The 23240-nt window shown below is 36.7% G+C and overlaps 1 protein-coding gene across 2 annotated transcripts in view; it reads left to right on the forward strand.

Annotated features, from left to right (window-relative positions):
- Nucleotides 1–23240, forward strand: part of LOC123552813 (ATP-dependent RNA helicase dhx29-like) — an 89567-nt gene that overhangs the window by 33969 nt on the left and 32358 nt on the right. For both annotated transcript variants that reach the window (XM_053540932.1, XM_053540933.1), the window contains exons 10-16: nt 2114–2285; nt 7517–7635; nt 11815–11921; nt 13842–13979; nt 14273–14530; nt 17996–18110; nt 23045–23196. In XM_053540932.1, the coding sequence (XP_053396907.1) occupies nt 2114–2285; nt 7517–7635; nt 11815–11921; nt 13842–13979; nt 14273–14530; nt 17996–18110; nt 23045–23196 (1061 nt within the window). The remainder of the gene's footprint in view (nt 1–2113; nt 2286–7516; nt 7636–11814; nt 11922–13841; nt 13980–14272; nt 14531–17995; nt 18111–23044; nt 23197–23240) is intronic.

A 23240-nucleotide genomic window follows, 5' to 3' on the forward strand; every position in this document is an offset into this window, starting at 1 on the left:
TGTTGAAACTTTCATGTAATTGTAAACAAAATGCACTACTACAAAATGAAAATGCATGCTTTAGAGCTCGAATTTTTATATTGTGCCTGTACGTCCATGACAGACTCTGAAATGTCTGTATTTATAATATTTTTCATTCGAGTTTCAGTGACAGAAAAATTAATATAAGAATAATGCCCATGTGTTCTCAAGATAACGAGATGTTCGCATGCACATTTGTTTTGTTTTTTTAGAAGTCGCCTTGTTTTTTGTGTTTGTTTCTTTCTATTTTCTTATTTATTTATTTTATTTATTTATTTATTTTTCATTTTGAGGTGGCCTGTCACGAATTCCCCCAAGAATTAACATAATACAATAACAAACACAGTCTTTTCAAATATTAACTCAGGCATTTTAATTTTGAGTTAACCCCTAGTTTATTGCGCTACGGGCGCCGCCATATTGGAAAGTCGACGTAACGTCATACAGCATTACGGTCTATGGGGAAAAAAGAAAAAATCCAAGATTATTTCTTTAATATATACTTTATTAAAAAAATGAAAAAAAGGTCTAGAGATATTGATGTATGGGATATAAATATTTTTTTTTTGGACGATTTTACCGATACTGATAATTCAGAAACAAGGTAAACGTAATAGGTGGAACAGACTTTAGTTCTGCTTAGGTGCCTGTGCCTGAAGTGCACCTGGAACAGGTTAAATAGTCTTTTTTTTTTGGAAGGGTTGTGGGGGCACTTACCCCTTAACTGTACATCTGTCTGTCCGAATTAGTATTGTGCATATCTGAAAAAGCAGTCATCAAATATCATAGGATTGTTATTCAGCATGTGAAGTTGTGCACCTTGGGTATTGTTTGGGATTTAATCAGAGTTATGGCATATTTTTTTACTTCAGTCAAGAACCATAACTCTGCTATATCTTAGTTAAAACCCGACCAAAAAACATTAGGTGCACAACTTCACATGCTGAATAATAACGTCCACACTTTCCTTTAAACAACATCTCCTAAACCACCATGCCAGTTTTGATGAAACTTCACAGGGATGTTCCTTGGATGGTCTTCTTTAATAAAATTATTCAAAGAATTGAATTCCATATACAGAACTCTGGTTGCCATGGCAACCAAAAGAAAAACTTTGAAAATCTTCTTGTCCAAAACCACTGGGCCTAGGGCTTTGATACTTTGTATGCAGTATCATCTAATGGTCCTCTACCAAGATTGTTCAAATTATCCCCCTGGGGTCAGATATTGCCCTGCCGTGGTGGTTTATGTAGAGTTATATAGGGAAAACTTTGAAAATCTTCTTGTACAAAACCACATGGCCTAGAGCTTTGATATTTGGTATGTAGCATAGTGTAGTAATCCTTTACCAAGATTGTTCAAATTATCCCCCTGGGTTTAAAACTGACCCCGCCCCAGGGGCACATTGTTTAAATAGACTTATTTAGGGAAAAAACTTTAAAAAAATTATTGTCTTTAACCATAAGGCCCAGAGCTTAGATATTTAGTATGTGGCATGCTGCAGTGGTTCTCTACCAAGAGTGTTCAAATCATGACCTTGGGGTCAATCTATGCCACACCCGGGGGTACCTTGTTGACCCAATTTCAAAATAATTACACAGATATTTTCCATGGGTGACCCTTTACGAAAATATTTCAAGCATTCTGTGAAGTTATGGTGAGGGATCTAGGGCCTTCATAACAACCAGCCCGCTTAGCTCAATAGAGAAAGTGCAGATCTCTGGATTGCGAAGTGTTGAGCTCAATCTCTTGGTTAGGCATATGTTCTCTTGTGACAATTTGATAGAAGATACTGTGTCAGAAGTCATTTTGTCCTCCACCTCTGAATCATGTGAAGAAGTTGGCAGTTGCTTGCGGAGAACAGGTTTGTACCAGTACAGAATTCAGGAACACTGGTTAGGTTAAATGTGTGCCATTTAGTAAATGAAATACTGTTGAAAAACGACACTAGACTAAAAACAAACATACAAACTAGGGTCTGTTTTGACTCAAAATAGTTCTGTCAAGCATTTTCATACAATGTTGACATCATTCTTGTTTTACATTTTCTAGAAGCTAGTTCATTTTATATTCATGTATATTTCATTTTTAGAAAAAGTTGTTGAAATTGTCAGTTCAGTACGTAATTTTGAGTACACACGTCAGCAGTGGACAGGAAAATCTCCAAAACAGTTCCTCATAGACTGGTGCCGTAAACATTTACAGAAAAGTCCACCGCCAAAGTTTCAAAAAATCAGTCTGAGAGGAAGTTCCTTCAAATGCAGGTGAGTTTTATCATGTTTTATTTTTTGTCACTCTTAACATGTTAATGTCATACTTTTTTGCTTGAAATGTTAGTAGCTGATTTTATAACATTATGAGGTTATTTAACAGTGTTGAGTACAGTACTGAATTCTATTGGCATAGTACACAGCAGTAATAATCCATATTTGAACGAGGCGATTAGAGGACCCTATTGTTTTCGTAGTCAGTTGGTAAAAGGTCAAGACCACAGTAACTGTGGGACTGAAAAGGTTTTCTGATTGATAACTGAAGAACGCTTTGGTCTACAGTCATCAAACGTCATAGGATGATTGCCAGTTGTCAGTAGTTGACCCCTGTAATTTTTATGGTCAGTAGGTCAAAGGCCAAATTCATAGTGAGCTTGATACTGGAAAATGGTTTCGATAAATAACTGAAGAATGCTTTGGCCTACAGGCGTAAAATTCATAGGATGATTGCTTGTGGCCAGTAAATTGTTTTTGGGGTCAGTTGGTCAAAGGTAAAGGTCACAGTGATCTTTAAACTGAAGATAACTGAAGAATGCTTTTGCCTACAGGTGCCAGACTTCATAGGATGATTGCCTTTGGTCTGTGGATGACCCAAATATTTTGAGGTCACAGTGCGTTGAAATTGAAAACAGTTTCTGTTCGATAACTGAAGAAGACTTTGGCCAGCAGGTTTTTTTGGGGTGGGGTCAGTAGGTCAAAGGTCAAGGTCACAGTGACCTTGAGCCTGAATACGTCTTTTTAGTCGTATCTAAAGAACATTCGGCCTACAGATGTCAAAGTTCAAAGATAATTAACTGTGGTCATTAGAAGACCCCTATTGTTTTGGGGGTTAGTAGGACAAAGGTCAAGTTCACAGTGACCTTGATACTGAAAACGGTTTCTGATTGATATCTGAAGAACGCTTGTGCCTACAGGCATCGAACTTTATATGATGTTTGCTAGTTGTCAGTAGATGACCCCTAGTTTTTGGGGTCAGTTGGTCAAAGGTCAAGTTCACAGTGGCTTTGAGACTGAAAAAGGTTTAAGCTTGATATCTGAAAAATGCTATGGTCTACAGTTGTCAAAATTCATAGGATAATTGCCTGTGATCATTAGAAGACCCTTTTTTAGCTCATCTGATTTTTTGAAAAAAAATGATGAGTTATTGTCATCACTTGAGCGGTTGTCGGCGTCGGCGTCGGCGTTGCCTGGTTAAGTTTTATGTTTAGGTCAGCTTTTCTCCTAAACTATCAAAGCTATTGCTTTGAAACTTGGAATACTTGTTCACCATCATAAGCTGACCCTGTATAGCAAGAAACATAACTCCATCTTGCTTTTTGCAAGATTTATGGCCCCTTTTGTACTTAGAAAATATCAGATTTCTTGGTTAAGTTTTATGTTTAGGTCAACTTTTCTCCTAAACTATCAAAGCTTTTGCTTTGAAACTTGGAATACTTGTTCACCATCATAAGCAGACCCTGTACATCAAGAAACATAACTCCATCTTGCTTTTTGCAAGAATTATTGCCCCTTTTGGACTTAGAAAATCAGTTTTCTTGGTTAAGTTTTATGTTTAGGTCAGCTTTTATCCTAAACTATCAAAGCTATTCCTTTAAAACTTGCAACACTTGTTCACCATCATAAGCTGACCCTGTACAGCAAGAAACATAACTCCATCCTGCTTTTTGCAAGATTTATGGCCCCTTTTGGACTTAGAAAATATCAGATTTCTTGGTTAAGTTTTATGTTTAGGTCTACTTTTTCTCTTAAACTATCAAAGCTATTGCTTTAAAACTTGCAACTCTTGTTCACCATCATAAGCTGACCCTGTACAGCAAGCAACATAACTCCATCCTGCTTTTTGCAATAATTATTGCCCCTTTTGGACTTAGAAAAATCATTTCTTGGTTGAATATATGTTTAAAACACTTTTCTCATAAACTATCAAGCTATTGCTTTAAAACTGCAACAGTTTTTCACCATCATAAGTGGACACTGTACATCAAGAAACATAACTCTATCCTGCTTTTTGCAAGAGTGATGGCCCTTTTTAGACTTAGAAAATCATGGGTAGGACAATATTTCTATTATACAAAAAAAATCAGATGAGCGTCAGCACCCGCAAGGCGGTGCTCTTGTTTATTTTTGGGGCAGTAGGTCAAAGGACAAGTTCACAGTGACCATGAAATTTAAAACGATAACTGAATAATGCTACTGCACTAGAACTGCCAGTTTGTTAGGTGGATGAACCCTATCTATGTATGTTTTAGAAACACATCTTGTTAATGTTGTGTAATAAAATACTTACGGAATGGCTTTTTGATCAGTAGTCCAAACTATTGGCTCGAGGTTCATTTGTTTGTAGGACCAAGGGCAGTTTAAAATATAAAGTTTATTAGAAATATTACAACAGTTTAAAATAAGCAGACAATTCACAAGATTGTCCAAGGTGTAAACATTTTCAGTATCAAATATCGAGTCTCTGAAGTCTGTAATTCGACAAACCTGACATGATTGACATTGTATTTGTACCATATTTATATGTGGTGTGCTATATTATATTAGCTGTGATGCTACAGATGCGGGTGGAATGACAGCATTAATAAGAGTCTGTTATTATACCCCCACAAAACGAAGTTTGGGGCGTATATAAAAGTGAGCTTGATGGTCGGAAGGTCTGTCTGTCCGTTGGTTTTCATAGTTTCCGGACAATAACTCATAAAAGGCTTGACAGATTTAAATAATTTTTGGTACACAGGTGTAACATCAGAAAATACAGGTCAAGTTCGACTTGAGGTCAGTAGGTAAAAGGTCAAGGTCACAGTGACCCTGAACAGTTAAATGGTTTCCGGATGATAATTTGAGAACGCTTGGGCCTAGGATCATAAATTTTGGTACACAGGTGTAACATCATGAAATACAGGTCAGCTTTGACTTTGAGGTCAGTAGGTCAAAGGTCAAGGTCACAACGACTCTGAACAGTTAAACGGTTTCCGGATGATAACTTGAGAACACTTGGGCCTAGGGTCATAAATTTTGGTACACAGGTGTAACATCACAAAATAAAGGTCAGGTTCGACTTTGAGTTCAGTAGGTCGAAGGTCAATGTCACAGTGACCTGGAACAGTTAAACGGTTTCCGGATGAATGCTTGGGCCTAGGATCATAAATTTTGGTACACAGGTGTAACATGATAAAATACAAGTCAAGTTCAACTTTGAGGTGAGTAGGTCAAAGGGCAAGGTCACAGTGACACATAACAGTTAAATGGTTTCTGGATGATAACTTGAGAATTCTTGGGCCTAGGGTCATGGTCAATTACCAACCTCACTAGATCAAGACTCATAACTTTGACATGTGTTTTGGCCAAATTATGCCCCCTTATGGACTTAGAAAATCTTGGTTAAAGTTTTGCATGCAAGTTACTATCTCCAAAAGTAACGCAGATATTGAATTGAAACTTTACATGTGTCTTCGGGGTTAAAAAACTAGGTGATAGCATCAAGTCCCATAACTCTGACATGCATTTTGGCCAAATTGTGCCACCTTTTGGATTTAGAAAATCCTGGTTTAAGTTTTGCATGCAAGTTACTGTCTCCAAAACTGGATTGAAACTCGATATTTAAACATTTAGGGTAATATGGGACAACAGTTTGAATAGTTGGCTGTCTTACGGACAGCTCTTGTGTTTCATGGTGTAAGTTTAACATAGTAAGAAAGATAATATTTGTCTTTCAGGAAATATTTTGATGCCCCAAGGCATATAGCAATTGAACTGTCCATCCATCCATATGTACGTATGAACTAGATTGCCTACAACCCACATAAATGACCCAATTTAGTTCATTATCACATGGCAAGACCTTAAAACCGACCTATATATAAATGACCTTGACCCTCATATGACCTTCACCTTCAAACTTAAAACCTTAATAAACAATTTTGGTCCTACAGCCCACATAAATGACACAATTTACTCACACTCAACAAATTTGTGGTAAGACCTACAAACTAATCTATATATAGATAACATTGACCTTCATCCGTCTGTATGAACCAGATTGCTTACGGCCCACTTTGTATCTATTACTGACTAAGGTGTAACTGTATATCTAAAAGTACTTGAATGTGTACCTGTGTATCTATTACTGACTAAGGTGTAACTGTATATCTATAAGTGTTTGAATGTGTAACTGTGTATCTATTACTGACTAAGGTGTAACTGTATATCTATAAGTGTTTGAGTGTAACTGTGTGTCTTTTACTGACTAAGGTGTAACTGTATATATAAAAGTGCTTGAATGTGTAACTGTGTATCTATTACTGACTAAGGTGTAACTGTATATCTATAAGTGTTTGAATGTGTAACTGTGTGTCTTTTACTGACTTAGGTGTAACTGTATATCTAAAAGTGTTTGAATGTGTAACTGTGTACTATCTATTACTGACTAAGGTGTAACTGTATATCTAAAAGTGCTTGAATGTGTAACTGTGTATCTATTACTGACTAAGGTGTAACTGTATATCTATAAGTGCTTGAATGTGTAACTGTGTACTATCTATTACTGACTAAGGTGTAACTGTATATCTATAAGTGCTTGAATGTGTAACTGTGTACTATCTATTACTGACTAAGGTGTAACTGTATATCTATAAGTGCTTGAACGTGTATCTATTACTGACTAAGGTGTAACTGTATATCTAAAAGTGCTTGAATGTTAACTGTGTACTATCTATTACTGACTAAGGTGTAACTGTATATCTATAAGTGCTTGAATGTGTACCTGTGTATCTATTACTGACTAAAGGTGTAACTGTATATCTATTACTGACTGAAGGTGTAACTGTATATCTAAAAGTGCTTGAATGTGTAACTGTGTATCTATTACTGACTGTAGGTGTAACTGTATATCTATGAGTGTTTGAATGTGTAACTGTGTATCTGTTACTGACTGAAGGTGTAACTGTATATCTATAAGTGCTTGAATGTGTAACTGTGTGTCTGTAACTGACTGACTGTATAATTGTTTATCTATAACTGACTGAATGTGTAACTGTGTATCTATAACTGACTGAATGTATAATTGTGTTTCTAAAACTGAACATAAAACTGTGTATCTGTAATTGACTGATTTTATAACAATTTATCAAAAAAATTGAATGTGTAATTGCGTTTGATGAATTTACCAGTCAACATTACACTCTAGAGCCAAAAATGTAACTTTATGTTTTGTCTGCATTTTATAGAGTTTCAGTTGAAAGACAAAAAGATGGTCGGCTTGAGCTTTGTCCAGATATTTTGTGTGGAAATGTTAAAGAAGCTGAACATTTGGCAGCAACACTGGCCCTTTATCATCTATGCAAAGGTAAATGTTTGGCAGTAACACTGGCATTTTATCATCTATGCAAAGGTAAATGTTTGGCAGCAACACTGGTACTTTATCATCTATGCAAAGGTAAATGTTTGGCAGAAATGTTGGCATTTTATCATCTATGCAAAGGTAAATGTTTGGCAGAAATGTTGGCACTTTATCATCTATGCAAAGGTAAATGTTTGGCAGAAATGTTGGCACTTTATCATCTATGCAAAGGTAAATGTTTGGCAGAAATGTTGGCACTTTATCATCTATGCAAAGGTAAATGTTTGGCAGCAATGTTGGCACTTTATCATCTATGCAAAGGTAAATGTTTGGCAGAAATGTTGGCATTTTATCATCTATGCAAAGGTAAATGTTTGGCAGAAATGTTGGCACTTTATCATCTATGCAAAGGTAAATGTTTGGCAGAAATGTTGGCACTTTATCATCTATGCAAAGGTAAATGTTTGGCAGCAATATTAGCACCTTATCATCTATGCAAAGGTAATGGTTTGGCAGTAACACTGGCATTTTATCATCTATGCAAAGGTAAATGTTTGGCAGAAATGTTAGCACTTTATCATCTATGCAAAGGTAATGGTTTGGCAGTAACACTGGCATTTTATCATCTATGCAAAGGTAAATGTTTGGCAGCAATGTTGGCACTTTATCATCTATGCAAAGGTAAATGTTTGGCAGCAATGTTGGCATTTTATCATCTATGCAAAGGTAAATGTTTGGCAGCAATGTTGGCACTTTATCATCTATGCAAAGGTAAATGTTTGGCAGAAATGTTGGCATTTTATCATCTATGCAAAGGTAACTGTTTGGAAGCAATGTTGGCACTTTATCATCTATGCAAAGGTAACTGTTTGGAAGCAATGTTGGCACTTTATCATCTATGCAAAGGTAAATGTTTGGCAGCAACACTGGTACTTTATCGTCTATGCAAAGGTATATATTTCGCAGCAATGTTGGCCCTTTATCATCTATGCAAAGGTAAATGTTTGGCAGCAATGTTGGCACTTTATCATCTATGCAAAGGTAAATGTTTGGCAGAAATGTTGGCACTTTATCATCTATGCAAAGGTAAATGTTTGGCAGAAATGTTGGCATTTTATCATCTATGCAAAGGTAAATGTTTGGCAGTAATGTTGGCATTTTATCATCTATGCAAAGGTAAATGTTTGGCAGCAACACTGGTACTTTATCATCTATGCAAAGGTAAATGTTTGGCAGCAACACTGGCACTTTATTATCTATGCAAAGGTAAATGTTTGGCAGCAATGTTAGCACTTTATCATCTATGCAAAGGTAAATGTTTGGCAGCAATGTTGGCATTTTATCATCTATGCAAAGGTAAATGTTTGGCAGCAACACTGGTACTTTATCATCTATGCAAAGGTAAATGTTTGGCAGCAATGTTAGCACCTTATCATCTATGCAAAGGTAAATGTTTGGCCGCAACACTGGCACTTTATCATCTATGCAAAGGTAATGGTTTGGCAGAAATGTTGGCACTTTATCATCCATGCAAAGGTGAATGTTTGGCAGCAATGTTAGCACCTTATCATCTATGCAAAGGTAAATGTTTGGCAGCAATATTGGCATTTTATCATCTATGCAAAGGTAACTGTTGGCAGCAGTGTTGGTATTTTATCATCTATGCAAAAGTAAATGTTTGGCAGCAACATTAGCACTTTATCGTCTATGCAAAGGTATATATTTCACAGCAATGTTGGCCCTTTATCATCTGTGCAAGGGTAAGTGTTTGGCAGCAACGTTGGCACTTTTTCATCTATGCAGAGGTAAATGTTTGGCAGCAATGTTGGCACTTTATCATCTATGCAAAGGTAAATATTTGAGAATATTTTGGCAGCATCATTGGGTTTCTACAAGGTGAATGAATAATTACAGAGTTAGTTCAGTATGAGATTGTATACCTTACCTTAAATAGTAAAAAAATGCATAGGACTGCACAGGCTTTGCTGATGTAATGTCAGGTTAGTCTGTGTACCAGTTATTGCCCACTCCATTTACAGGTTTTTGGCTAGACTGGTTGTGACATTAACTTTAATTTTTAGGTCAGTCTGTGTACCAGTTACTACTTCAACCATGCAGAGATGTTTAGTTAGACTGGTTGTGATATTAACTTTTTAGGTCAGCATGTGTGCCAGTTACTACCTCTTCCACACAGAGATGTTTGGTTAGACTAGTTGTAATACTGGCTATTTTAGATCAATCTGTGTACCAGTTACTACCCCCGCCATACAGAGATGTTTGGTTAGACTGGTTGTAATACTGGCTATTTTAGATCAGTCTGTGTACCAGTTACTACCTCCTGCATATACAGATGTTTAGTTAGACTGGTTGTAATATTGACTATTCTAGGTCAATCTGTGTACCAGTTACTACCTCCTCCATATAGAGGTGTTTGGTTAGACTTGTAGTATTGACTATTTTAGGTCAGTCTGTGCACCAGTTACTACCTCCTCCATACAGTGATATTTGATTAGACTGGTTGTAATATTGACTATTTTAGGTCAGTCTGTGCACCAGTTACTACCTCTTCCATGCAGAGATGTTTAGTTAGACTGGTTGTAATATGAACAATATTAGGTCAGTCTGTGTACCAGTTACTTCCTCCACCATACAGGGATGTTTGGTTAGACTGGTTGTAATATGAACTATATTAGGTCAGTCTGTGTACCAGTTACTTCCTCCACCATACGAGGGGTGATTGGAAAGTTTTGCAACCCACCTTCTATTTCTTTAATTAGCAGTCAAATCAACAACTTTAGGATTTCATTCCCTCAAAGTAATCTCCTTTTACCTTCACACAAAGTTTCAAGCGTTTAATCCAATTTTGAAAACATTTTTGATAGTCCTCAATAGGTATACCCTTAAGGCACTGATAAATTGCTGCCCCTAGGCCGTTTCGAGAGTCATAGCGTCTACCAGCAAGTTCAGATTTCAGTCTCGGGAACAAAAAATAATCGCACGGGGCCAGGTCCGGGGAATAAGCAGGATGGTCTAACACTCGCACCTTCCTTTCTGCCAGGAAATCCTTCACAAGTTGGGCTTTGTGGCTGGAAGCATTGTCATGTAGCAGTGAAATGTTCCGCATACCCTTTCTTGGTCGGCGTTTTTGAAAATAACGATCAAGCTTTGTCAAAACCACTTTTCTATAGAATTTAGCATTGACACTTCTTCCTTTAGGCACAGGAACTTGGATGACAGGCCCTTCACAGTTGAAGAAAACGCAATATAAAACCTTGCGCACTGTTGCAATTCTCTTGGCAATTACGGGTCTCTTTGAATGTTTTGTTGCCCAAACACGATTTGAACACTTTCGCCGAGGTTCAAAATAATGTACCCATGTTTCGTCACCCATTACCAATTCAGAGAACGATTACCTTTACATTTTGAGTACAGCTTCAGTAGTGACTTGGCCTTTTTAACGCGCTCCCGTTTCTGCTGTGGTGTCAGCAAATGAGGGATCCAACGAGCAGAAATCTTTGTAACTTTGAGCTTTTCCTTTAGAACAGAATAAACTCGTTCCGATGATATCCCCGTAAGACGAGCTAGTTCTCGCAAAGTTAATCTAGCATCTTTCTCTAAAAGTTGTTTTATTTTTTTGACGTATTTGTCGGTGGTCACAGACTTTGGCCGCCCACTCCTTGGTAAATCTTGCAACTGCTCCCGACCCGATTTAAAATGGGATATCCACCTGGTAACAGTGCTGTAAGACACTTCGTAGTGTCCATATATGTCACAAATTTCAGCAAAAAGATCCCTTGCACTTAAACCCAAATGACTCCTTGCTTTAATGTAGGTCCGAATTTCTAGCCATTTACTACTTCTAAATTCAGGCATTTTTAACACAGTGTCACCGAGTAGAGATTTTCAATTCGCTCGTTCTCGTAACATGTACAATACACATGAGTGAAATTTTACACATCAGTAGATAAATGTTTGAATTACAAATACACGCAAGGTTGGTGCATGTATTGCACGTGGATTTCGAGATTTTACGGCAGTTGCAAAACTTTAAAATCACCCCTCGTACAGGGATGTTTGGTTAGACTGGTTGTAATATGAATTATATTAGGTCAGTCTGTGTACCAGTTACTACCTCCACCATATAGAGATGTTTGGTTAGACTAGTTGTGATATTGACTATTTTAGGTCAGTCTGTGTACCAGTTACTACCTCCTCCATACAGAGATGTTTGGTTAGAATGGTTAGATGCTGAGAAAAAGGCAGCCCAAGATGAAAAATCCAAAGAAAACAAGGTTTGTATCTATTTTTATGCCCCCGGCATCTACTGATGCGGGAGGCATATAGTGATTGTCCTGTCCGTCCATTCGTTCGTTCGTTCGTTTGTCCGTACGAGGTTAACCAAACGGGACCGTTTTGTCTAGCATCAATACCCCTTACTAGAACGACTTGATACTAATGCAGATGTAACCTGTGACCATTCCTCATCTTCAGACATCACCTGACCTCAGTTTGACCTTGACCTTGACCTCATTTTGGACTTTGGTTGCTTTATAGGGCCAACTCTTGGTTAATCAAATGGGACCGTTTCGTCTAGCATCATGATCAATACCCCTTTCAAGAATAAATTGATACTAATACAGATGTAACCTGTGACCATTCCTCATCTTCAAACATCACCTGACTGCAGTTTGACCTTGACCTCGTTTTGGACTTAGGTTGCAAAATCTATCGACAAGGATGCCACCGGGGGCATCAAGCGTTTATTGAACGCAGCTCCTTGTTATTAATTAGTTTGTTGATTTCCTATTTCTATATCTCATGAAGTAAAGGTTTTTAAAGTAGATGATCTGGTTTGTGTTGTACAGTAAAACACTGATCGCCTGAGGACACATCGGGATGAGAAAAATGCTGTAATCTTTCTTTGCTTAGAGTTGTTGAAATGTTGACCAACTTTCTTAGGAATTTTGGTTTGTTTATCAATTTTTATTGATGGAAATAGTGATGTGTAATAATAATGCACACATGACATTTTCAAAAAATGCAAAAATATGACCCTCTTCAACTTAGAAAATTTTGCTAAAGCTTGTATTAGATGGAAGGGCTTCAAATAGTAGAGTGTGCTGTCATTAGACAGCGCTCTTGTTATGTCTCCCAACCATTCCGATCAATAAATTTAGAACCACTTGACCCAGAATGTTGAAACTTCATAGAATGATTGGACTTGCAGACTACATGACCCCTATAATTTTGGGGTCACTCTATTAAAGGTCAAGGTCAAAGGGACCAGAATCTGGAAATCTATTTCTGATCAATAACTTGAGAACCATTTGACCCAGAACCTTCAACTAAATAGGGTGATAGGACTTACAGTGTAGATGACCCCTATTGTGTTTTGGTGTCACTTCATCAAAGGTCAAGGTCACAGGGACCATCTGCCTGTCACACTTCATTTTCGATCAATAACTGGAGAACCATTTGACCTAGAACCTTGAAACTTCATTGGCTGATAGGGCTTACGAAGTAGATGATCCCTTTTATTTTTGGGGTTACTCAAAGGTCAAGGTCACAGGTGCCTGAACATGGAAAACTGTTTATGATCAATAACTTGAGAACAACTTGACCCAGAATGTTGAAACTTCATAGGATGATTGGAAATATAGAGTAGATGGCCCCTAAAGATTTTTGGGTCACTTGCTCAAACTTCAAGGTCATGGGCAGAAATTGGAAAACTGTTTCTGATCAATAACTTGAGAACCATTTGACCCAGAACCTTCAAACTTCATAGGGTGGTAGGACTTACAGAGTGGATGACCCCTATTGATTTTGGTTTCACTTCAGCATAGGTCAAGGTCGCAGGAGCCTAAACATGGAAAACTTGTTCCGATCAATAACATGAGAACCACTTTGGCTAGAATGCTGAAACCCCTATTGATTTTTGGGTCACTTGATCAAAGGTCAAGGTCACAGGGGCTAGAACATGGAAGACCATTTCCAATTCATAACTTTAGAACCACGGCCCAGAATGTTGAAACTGCTTTGGATGATAGGACATGCTGAGTAGATGATCCCTATTGCAGCCAACTGTCGGTGTCTCTTGGACTTTTGCTGTTGTCCCATATTGACTTTTTGCCTATTACTACTATGCATTGGGGGAGACATGCTCTGTTCTACAAAAACATCTTCTAGTTATTCATTGATATATCTTATTTCAGCCAAGAGATCAATTTTTGGCCAAGTTGATGTCAAAGATACAGTTATCTGGTCCAAAAAGTGAAAGTTGTGAAGTGAAGGGAAAAAGTGATGATGGGGTTATAGATTCATGGGAAGATATGGAATTGCAAGAAGAACAGGTAGGTGTTTGTATCTGTATATAATATACAGATGAAATCATCTCCTCATTGCCAAACTGTTGTTACTCTGTTATAGTTAAAAAACGTATGTAACAGTTTTCTTTGTTATTATAAAAGAGAGCTTCAATGGAACAACCAACTTTCTGGCACAGTCTTGTATGTAGAACATGAGCTTAAAGTGTCTTAAAATACCAGTATTACAGTGTAACGAGTATAATGTATATACACATGTATTATCCTTTCATACTAACTTTACATACAGCTTTGATGTTTTTAGATCTAATTCATTTTAGGCAGTGTCACATGTTCCTCCAGACAGCAGTCGGTCATCTGCAGGTAGAAAGCTACAGTCAACAACACACCTGAAAGATTTGTATCTAAACAATCAGAGTTCTACACGGTACATAGACCTGTTGAAGACTCGTGAACAGCTCCCTGTCTATCAACATAAATCTTCCATCATAGAAATCCTGCAGCAACATAATGTTGTACTTATAGCTGGGGAAACAGGAAGTGGAAAGAGTACACAAATTCCACATTTTGTACTTCAGGTAACTGCTTTCTAATAATACTAGTTAGCTGGATTACGACAGCTTGCTGTTGGTTATGTCACTGTTTATATCTGGGTAAAAACACATGAAAATAAGTACTGATTTTTAGCTGACTATCTGAAGAATAGGTAGAGCTATTGCGCTTACCTGGTATCTGCCTCATGGTCATGATTTAGTGAAGTTTTATATGTAAGCTGGTATCTCAGTACTTTACACTGCAGGCTGTAGTTTACAGCTCTTTCAAGATCTGCTTATATTGCTGAGAAGTTTTAATTTGGATGTTTTTTCAGAGGATAACACTTCTAATATATAAGTTTTTGATTTCCTCAGTGTGTCAGACAACAAGTAAGTAATTTACATCGTAGACTGTATTTTGCTGCTCTTTTAAGATCTGTTTATACTGCTGAGAAATTTGAATATTTGCCTGTTATGTAAACTTTTTTTGAGGATAATATTTCTAATGAATATTTAAACCAAGTTTTCACAGGAAATTTACCTTGCAGTATTGAGGCTGAATGTATTAGTTTGTTAAAAAAAATCAGCTCAGATCGAGAGCTATAAATAGACTGCTAAATGGTCAGAAGAAGTTGGATGATTTCATCTCGGACCTTTCCCAAATATTTTCAAATGGATCCACTTGACTGCACTTAGGAGCCTTACTGTATGTTTGAAAACCCTGTTAGAAAAAGCCGTCCAGATTTCAATATATCACTTAGTTTGCAGAAATGTTCTGAGTGAATATTTATCAAGGATGGCCATCCCAATTACAAAAAAAAAACAAAAACACATGGCATCAATGCTGGGCTTGTATTTATGTAAAGGGTCATCTTCAGGGCTCCGGAAATTTTGAGAACTCAATCGGTCCGAAACGAAAATCCTGACATCAGCGCTACCCCACCCACGGCATTACCAATATACCATATTTGTAAAACGTGATAATAAGTATGTCATGCATTAAAACTGAGTTACCGGTCAACGCGAGTTACCATACAATGAAGACAGTTATTCAGTGTTATGTGTGATCGTTACTTTGTTTAAATTTCGATGTTTTTCCGAGAAAATACTTGTAAGGATAAAATTACCGAGGCATACACCGTGTACCTAACTAGTCTAAAAGCCAACGCATGTGACTTCGGTACCGTATACACGGCAGATAATTTGTGATGTTTCCTCATTCTTTGACGGAATTTTATAAAATACAATGCATCAAATTGAATTACACGACACATATTCTCTGCTATACATCCTCAGTATTTTAAGAATACTCTGCCGCGGACCGAATGTGTAGGTTATGTTAAAGCTGAGATCTAATTGCCCGCATGTGTTGTACCATTTTGTCACGCGGGTTAGCCACGGATATTTCATTTCACTGGCGTTGTACTTCAATAAGCAACTACATGTTATTTGTTCTCTTCTTATGTAAACAAAATTTCGTTTTGAAACGTTTTTTAAAAGACCGATTTGATAAACAGCGCCACTCTGGTTTTCTTTATCATTCGTGTTTGTCAGTCCATTTTTTTCTCTTTTTTTTTTTTGTACAGTCGGGTTGCAAAGACGATTTTCTGCATTTGTTAAAATGCAGTGACCATTTGTTTTTTACCCGTGATCAAACATAGCCTTTTGAAATAAACCATCCGTCCGATTCTAAATAAAAGAAGTGGATCCCCGTCGAAAGGATTTGGATCCAGTCAGAAACATTTGGAAACCAGTCAAAAATGTTTAATACATTGCAGTCGGCTATCTGCAAACATTAAAGGATGTGCCGCGCGAGCACTGATTGCGTCACGTGCTAATTACGGACCGATTATCAAGCTGACAATCAGTCCGTTTGACACGTTTATTGATTATCTGAGGGTGCGACCAACAATTTCCTGCTTGGCAGGTGATCGTGTATTGAGATTTCAAACCGAAATTTGTACTTTTCTCCATTTTAACGGGACCGATTTTTTTCGTTTTTTCACTTCATGAATCGGTCTGAAAAGTCAAAAATCGGTCCAAAACCGACAAATCGGCAAATTTCCGAAGCTCTGGTCATCTTGTCTGAAACTGTTCCATTTTAGAATGCATATTGGGTGACCCTCTAAATATGCTGTGAAACTCAGATAGCAATCTAGAGCCTTGATAATCTAGGGCCATCAGGTCCTTCTTGTTTGACATATCAGACTTTAGCATGTAAGCTGGTATCTCAGTAACAACTTGTTGGTATGGATTGAAACTTCACACGCTTGTGTACTGCATTGATTTCATAACTTGGTTTTGATTTTTTACACATGCATGAATTGAAAGGTATTATAAGAACACCTGTGGTGGTGGTTAGATGACATCCGCTAAAGTTGATTACTCTCTAACATGAGCAGTTCTTATCCAGTGATAACCAAACTTGGCCACAGTATTTCTTGGTATAATATCTTGATCATATTTGATAACCAAACTTGGCCACAGTATTTCTTGGTATAATATCTTGATCATATTTGATAACCAAACTTGGCCACAGTATTTCTTGGTATAATATCTTGATCATATTTGATAACCAGCCAGATCTTTCAAGTCTTCTTAGCCCTTGAGTTACAGTTGCAAAGTAGACATGCTGCTGTCTAACTTGAGCAGTTCTTATCCAGTGATAACCAAACTTGGCCACAGTATTTCTTGGTATAATATCTTGATCATATTTGATAACCAAACTTGGCCACAGTATTTCTTGGTATAATATCTTGATCATATTTGATAACCAGCCAGATCTTTCAAGTCGTCCTAGCCCTTGAGTTACAGTTGCAAAGTAGACATGCTGCTGTCTAACTTGAGCAGTTCTTATCCAGTGTTCACTAGACTTGGTCACAATGTGTAAGAGCATAATATCTTGACCAAGTTCAATACCCAGCCGGACCCTTAAAGTCTCTCCAGACTTATGGCCCTTGAATAACTCTTATCTGCGAAATTGACAGTGTCCACTCTCTTCAACTGTTTTTATTGACTGTTCATCAAACTTTGTTGCAATGTTTATGGGTACAATATGCCAGCCATAGCAATAAAAACTATTTCAATCTTGTCAATATTATCACAGAATGAAAAAGTTACTGGCCATTTTCTTGTAAAGTCAGATACACTGAACAATGTATTAAACTGTCAGACACTTATTTAGTGTAGTTCAAAACTAGCGTTGTCATTGATAATCAAGATTTCATTTGGTCATTATGAGGTTTAATAGAATTTTGCTCTTTGTTTTGTGAGTTTCTGATGTAATTGTTGAAAAAGATGCTAATCCTGAACAAACACACATGCATGCACGTGCGTGCGCACACCTGATTTGTTTTATTTTATGGCTTTGCTATTTTAACATTTGAAAATTGACACTAATGTATCAAGTAAGTGCTAGATATTCTGGGAATTCACATACTTCAGATGTTGCTTTAGTATCAAACCAGCTGAGTTTGTGTATGTTAAATCTAGAGTTGTATAATGTTTCAGGATTGTTTGAGGAATGGTAGTGAGAAATGTAACATTGTGTGTACAGAACCAAGACGTATATCAGCCATCAGTCTGGCAACCAGGGTCAGTCAGGAAATGGGGGAACCAGAATTAGGTAATGTAGTATCTATTTTATGGAGATTTTTAGCGGTTTTTCTATGATCCAATGCTAGGTTGCTTGCTAATCATTTGTCTAGATTTTAGAACAAGTAAGTAACATTGTCTTAACCAAAAGGGTAATCATACAGTCTAGGTGCTTAAAATTCTGTTCTTGAGATGCTATTGGCAAAGCCACTATTCAAAGTTTCGTAATTTTTCATTATACATTATTTATACCCCCCCACCCGCCACCTCGACACACACATACACAATACCTGTCTATTCATTTATTAGAAACTTTGTTCAAGGAAGCAACTTAACTCAGGTCAGTGATATAGGACCATCATGGCCCTCTTGTTTTTCATTGTTTTCAATGGTTGTGACAAAGTTCTTTAAGATGTATAGATTTGTTTGGCAGTTTGTTATGAAGAAGGATGTATTGATTTTATTCTTGTAAGTAATTATGCACATCTAGGTTTTTAACGAAGTTTTGTTTTGATAAGTGACATTACATGTCAAAAGAATTCTCACTTGGTGAAACTTCTGAAAGCATTTCTCATTATATTTGAATCAACCAATGAAAAGCATGAAATAAAATGCTGAATTTGGTTATCTTTTAGTGTTCTAGTACAGTACAAGGTAGTTTCTTATTAAGTCAGTGAGGAAGAGAGAGTCTTTTTATTACTGTCTTTAATAAGAATCAAGCACTCTTGTTGTACAAGTTGTAAACTGTCCTCAAACTCACTGTAAGACAATTGGTCCATTTCTCTGCATTCATCTTGTAGAAATTCTGTGATCAATTCAAACTTCTCACACACTGATTTTAATACATGTTGATACTCCCCATGTAAAATTTGAAAGTTACGGGTATCCTTAGATGTTTCTTCAGATGCTATATATAGTATCTCACTGCATTGTTTTTCTGTGAAGTCTATAATCTTATTTTTTTCAGCTATCACAAAGTCAGTTAATACATCACATTGCATGGCAACATTTTCCACCTCAAGTTCACCTTCTTTTGTTATGAAATCTAGAAGTGACTTGTAGAACATTTTTTTACATGCAGTATTTGTGTTCCTGTCACTGATTGTGTAAATTTCCTGAATTTGTTCAAAGGCTATATCCAGCATGTTGTGAAAGTTCATTAGTATTGATGTAGACATTGAGTCTCGTTGTTCCAGTAGATAGTGTTTGATGATGTTGATCTGATCATTGCAACTTTCTAAAATAACCTGAAATTCCTCTAGTACATCATCTGTTATGTTGGCTTGGTCATCAGTAGTTTCCATCACTCACAGTGAATAATCATTATAATCCTTTCATCATTTTTTTTAAATAACCAAAATATGTTCCTTTCATTACTTGAGTGTTAATTTTGTACAGTCATCAGGATAGCACAATAGAACAATTGCAACAATATCTGTTCCTGTTCTGGTAATCTATCTGTTATTCTATATTTTCTTCTTACTCTGTCAGTTTATAATAAAGTTTTTTTTTTTTTTTGCCACTTACATAAAAAACATTCTTTTTGGAAGGAAATGGATCTTTGTTAACTTACAATTGTTTTTCACAAGTTTTGGTGACAGGGATTAATTATCACACTTATAGGTGAGAGTTGCTTGTCAATATCAACAGGCTGATTCAATTTACTACATACCATTACAGTAATTATCAATTAGTTTGAATGTTAATCAGGAGGAAATATAATTAGATATTGTAAATGTACAGACAGACAGACAGACAGACAGACAGATACTTTATTTACTCAAATTACATTATGATACAAGACAAGGATAAGTAAAGTTGTAACAAAGCCATGTTGTGTTCTGATAGCAATCAACAGAATAGGAAATAATCATTTATAATCTTTGACTTTCGGTTTTTATTATAAATAGATTGGACAACCTTCCCACTTTATATTATAATTTGCCTTTCGATAAAACAGCAGTTCCTTTTGAGGATTTATTTTGAATTTTGATTGCTTATTTTTAAAGATTTTTTTCTTAAACAGTGCCATTGTGAATGATGTCAGATTGCATAATTATGTAATCCTGAAAAAATGAATTTTCCTTGTAATGAATGGAGCAACATTGTTTAATATATGAAAATAGACATTATTTTCCACCTGCACCAAATACTTCGTGATTCTAAATATATATAGTTATAAAAGCATACAATAAATAGTTTAAATTATTGGAAAGTCATAGTTTTTTTTTGTGTTTGTGCAGAAACTAGAAAAAAGTATTAGTTTACCAAGACAAAACAAACTCTACAATATGCAGCATAAAAATGTCATTTGAGTTGTCATGACAACTGGAATTTTATCAAACGCAGGTACCAGGAAAGGACAGAGATTTAAAGCTGAAAGGCATGTGGCAAAACTGAAATTACATGGTGAAGTTATTCCAGCTGCCTCCGAGTATACAAATGTGTGATGTTAAGTTAGTGATACATAAGTTGACATGAAGTATATACTTGCCATGCATGATCACATCATACTGCTTCCATAACATTTTTGATGTCATGTCTTTAAATATGCTTTATTCCATCAATATTTATAATCAACATGTGAAATTTTGTACCCTCACCCAGTCACCGCCCCCCCCCCCCCCCCCCCCCCCCCCCATCCCTCCCAGTTAAAATGATTTTGACTAAAGAAATTATTTGCTTCTTAGTAACATCCTTAACTTTTTGTTCTTTTTGCCATTCCTCACCACAAGCCCTTTCGGCAGGGGATACCAATTCATCGAATTTGCTTGTTTTTATTTTTTTTCATTGTTTTCAGCACAAAATTTCCTATCAGATATGTGAATTTGAAAAAAATCTATGAAATAAAAAGAACTATAGGAATTCTCATTAAACAAGGTAGGTGTTACGGCTACTACAGACTGATCCGGGGGAACTGAGATCTGTAACAAAATTCCCGCTTTTAGAGTGTGAAAACCCTTTTTTTCAAAGCATGCATTTTCCGTACAACCTTTTATAGCTGTGTTTCTCAGTTTAGGGAGAGCAGGACAAGTATGAGAGACAAGCCTAGGCCAGGGAGGCAGTGACCTCTACAGTGGTGGCAAATGTTTAGGTTTTTGTCAACAAAGATTGAAGAAGAGATAGCTAATCAGTTTAAGATTGGTAAAGCGTCGGCACATCAAATTTTACATGGAAATTAGCTATAAGCAAGCTAAGTGCTAGGTGGGTGCCGAAAAAACTGACAGAAAACCAAAATGCATCCAAGGTGACCGTATCAAAAGAACATTTGGGGCATTTTAACTGTGATGAAAATAAGTTTTTAGCTCGACTATTCAAAGAATAGTAGAGCTATTGGACTCACCCATGCGTCAGTGTCCGTGTCGGCGTCCGCGTCCCGATTTGATTAAGGTTTTGTTTGTAAGCTGGTATCTCAGTAACCACTTGTGGGAATGGATTGAAACTACACACACTTATTCACTGTGATAAATTGACCTACATTGCACAGGTTCCATAACTCTATTTTGCTTTTTTACAAAATTATGCCCCTTTTTCGACTTAGAAATTCTTGGTTAAGGTTTTGTATGTAAGCTGGTATCTCAGTAACCACTTGTGGGAATGGATTGAAACTTCACACACTTATTCACTGTGATAAACTGACATACATTGCACAGGTTCCATAACTCTATTTTGCTTTTTTACAAAATTATGCCCCCTTTTCGACTTAGAAATTGTTGGTTAAGGTTTTGTATGTAAGCTGGTATCTCAGTAACCACTTGTGGGAATGGATTGAAACTTCACACACTTATTCACTGTGATAAACTGACCTACATTGCACAGGTTCCATAACTCTGTTTTGCTTTTTTACAAAATTATGCCCCTTTTTCGACTTAGAAATTCTTGGTTAAGGTTTTGTATGTAAGCTGGTATCTCAGTACCCACTAATGGGAATGGATTGAAACTTCACACACTTGTTCACTGTCATGATCTGACATGCACTGTATAGGTCCCATAACTCTACTTTGCATTTTTTTCAAAATTATGCCCCTTTTTCGACTTAGCAGTTTTTGGTTAAGTTTTTGTATGTAAGCTGGTATTTCAGTATCCACCTATGGGAAAGGATTGAAACTTCACGCACTTGTTCACTTTATGAGCTGATAAGCACTCTGAAGGTTCCATAACCCTTTTTCCCATTTTTACAAAATTATGGCCCTTTTTCGACTTTTGTATTAATTCAATTGACAAGGCTGTTGAATAGTCGAGCGTTGATGTCCTCCGACAGCTCTTGTTGAACTGTATTGTCACTGGTGATGAAATGTGGATTCATTATGCTGAACCTGAAACAAAAGCTCAGTCAAAGCAGTGGAAACAAAGTGTTTCCTACCTCCCAAAAGTTTAAATTTTCTCCCTCTGCTGGCAAGATTATGGTTGCTTTTTCAGATTCATTTGGAATAATACTGGCTCTTTCATGCCAAAAGGTCAAACTGTGACTGCTAGATACTATTCAGCAGTAAACTCAAAGAAAAACTGAAAAAGTTGCATCCCAGGCTAGCCCAGAAAATGTCCTCCTTTTGCATGACAATGCCCCCTCTCATACTGCCTCATCTGCAGTAGAGCTTGTCAACTCCTTCAAGTGGCAGTTGTTGTCCCACCCTCTGTACAGCCCAGACCTCACCCCCTGCGACTTCTATTTGTTTCCAGAACTATAAAAAAGGCTTGCTGGGAAAAAAATAGGAGACCAGGGTGGCTTTGATTTCAGCTGTAAATTGGTACCTCAGCAGTAGGTCTATTTCATGGTTTGCAGAGGGAGTACAAAGCTACCATAAGGCAGGAAGTGAAGAAGGGGAACACTTTGAAAAAGAATAAAAGGAATTTTTGAAAAAATTGATTGGTTTTCGAGAAAGAGCAAAAAGTCCAGATATTTCCCACCGCCCCACGTATTTTGATAATTTTTTTTTTTAATTAAAATATTTCATATTTCAACAGGTAGTCGTGAATCTCTGTGTGGATACCAGATTAGATTTGAGTCCAAGTATGGTGCAAACACATGCCTCACGTACTGTACTACTGGAGTGTTACTGCGGAAACTACAGCTTGATTCCAAGTTACAACAAATCACACATGTCATTGTGGATGAGGTATATTATATATATACAGTCACCTCTATAATTAAAACTGTAAA

The sequence above is a fragment of the Mercenaria mercenaria genome, chromosome 4 (assembly GCF_021730395.1).
Source record: "Mercenaria mercenaria strain notata chromosome 4, MADL_Memer_1, whole genome shotgun sequence".
NCBI classification, from domain to species: domain Eukaryota; kingdom Metazoa; phylum Mollusca; class Bivalvia; order Venerida; family Veneridae; genus Mercenaria; species Mercenaria mercenaria.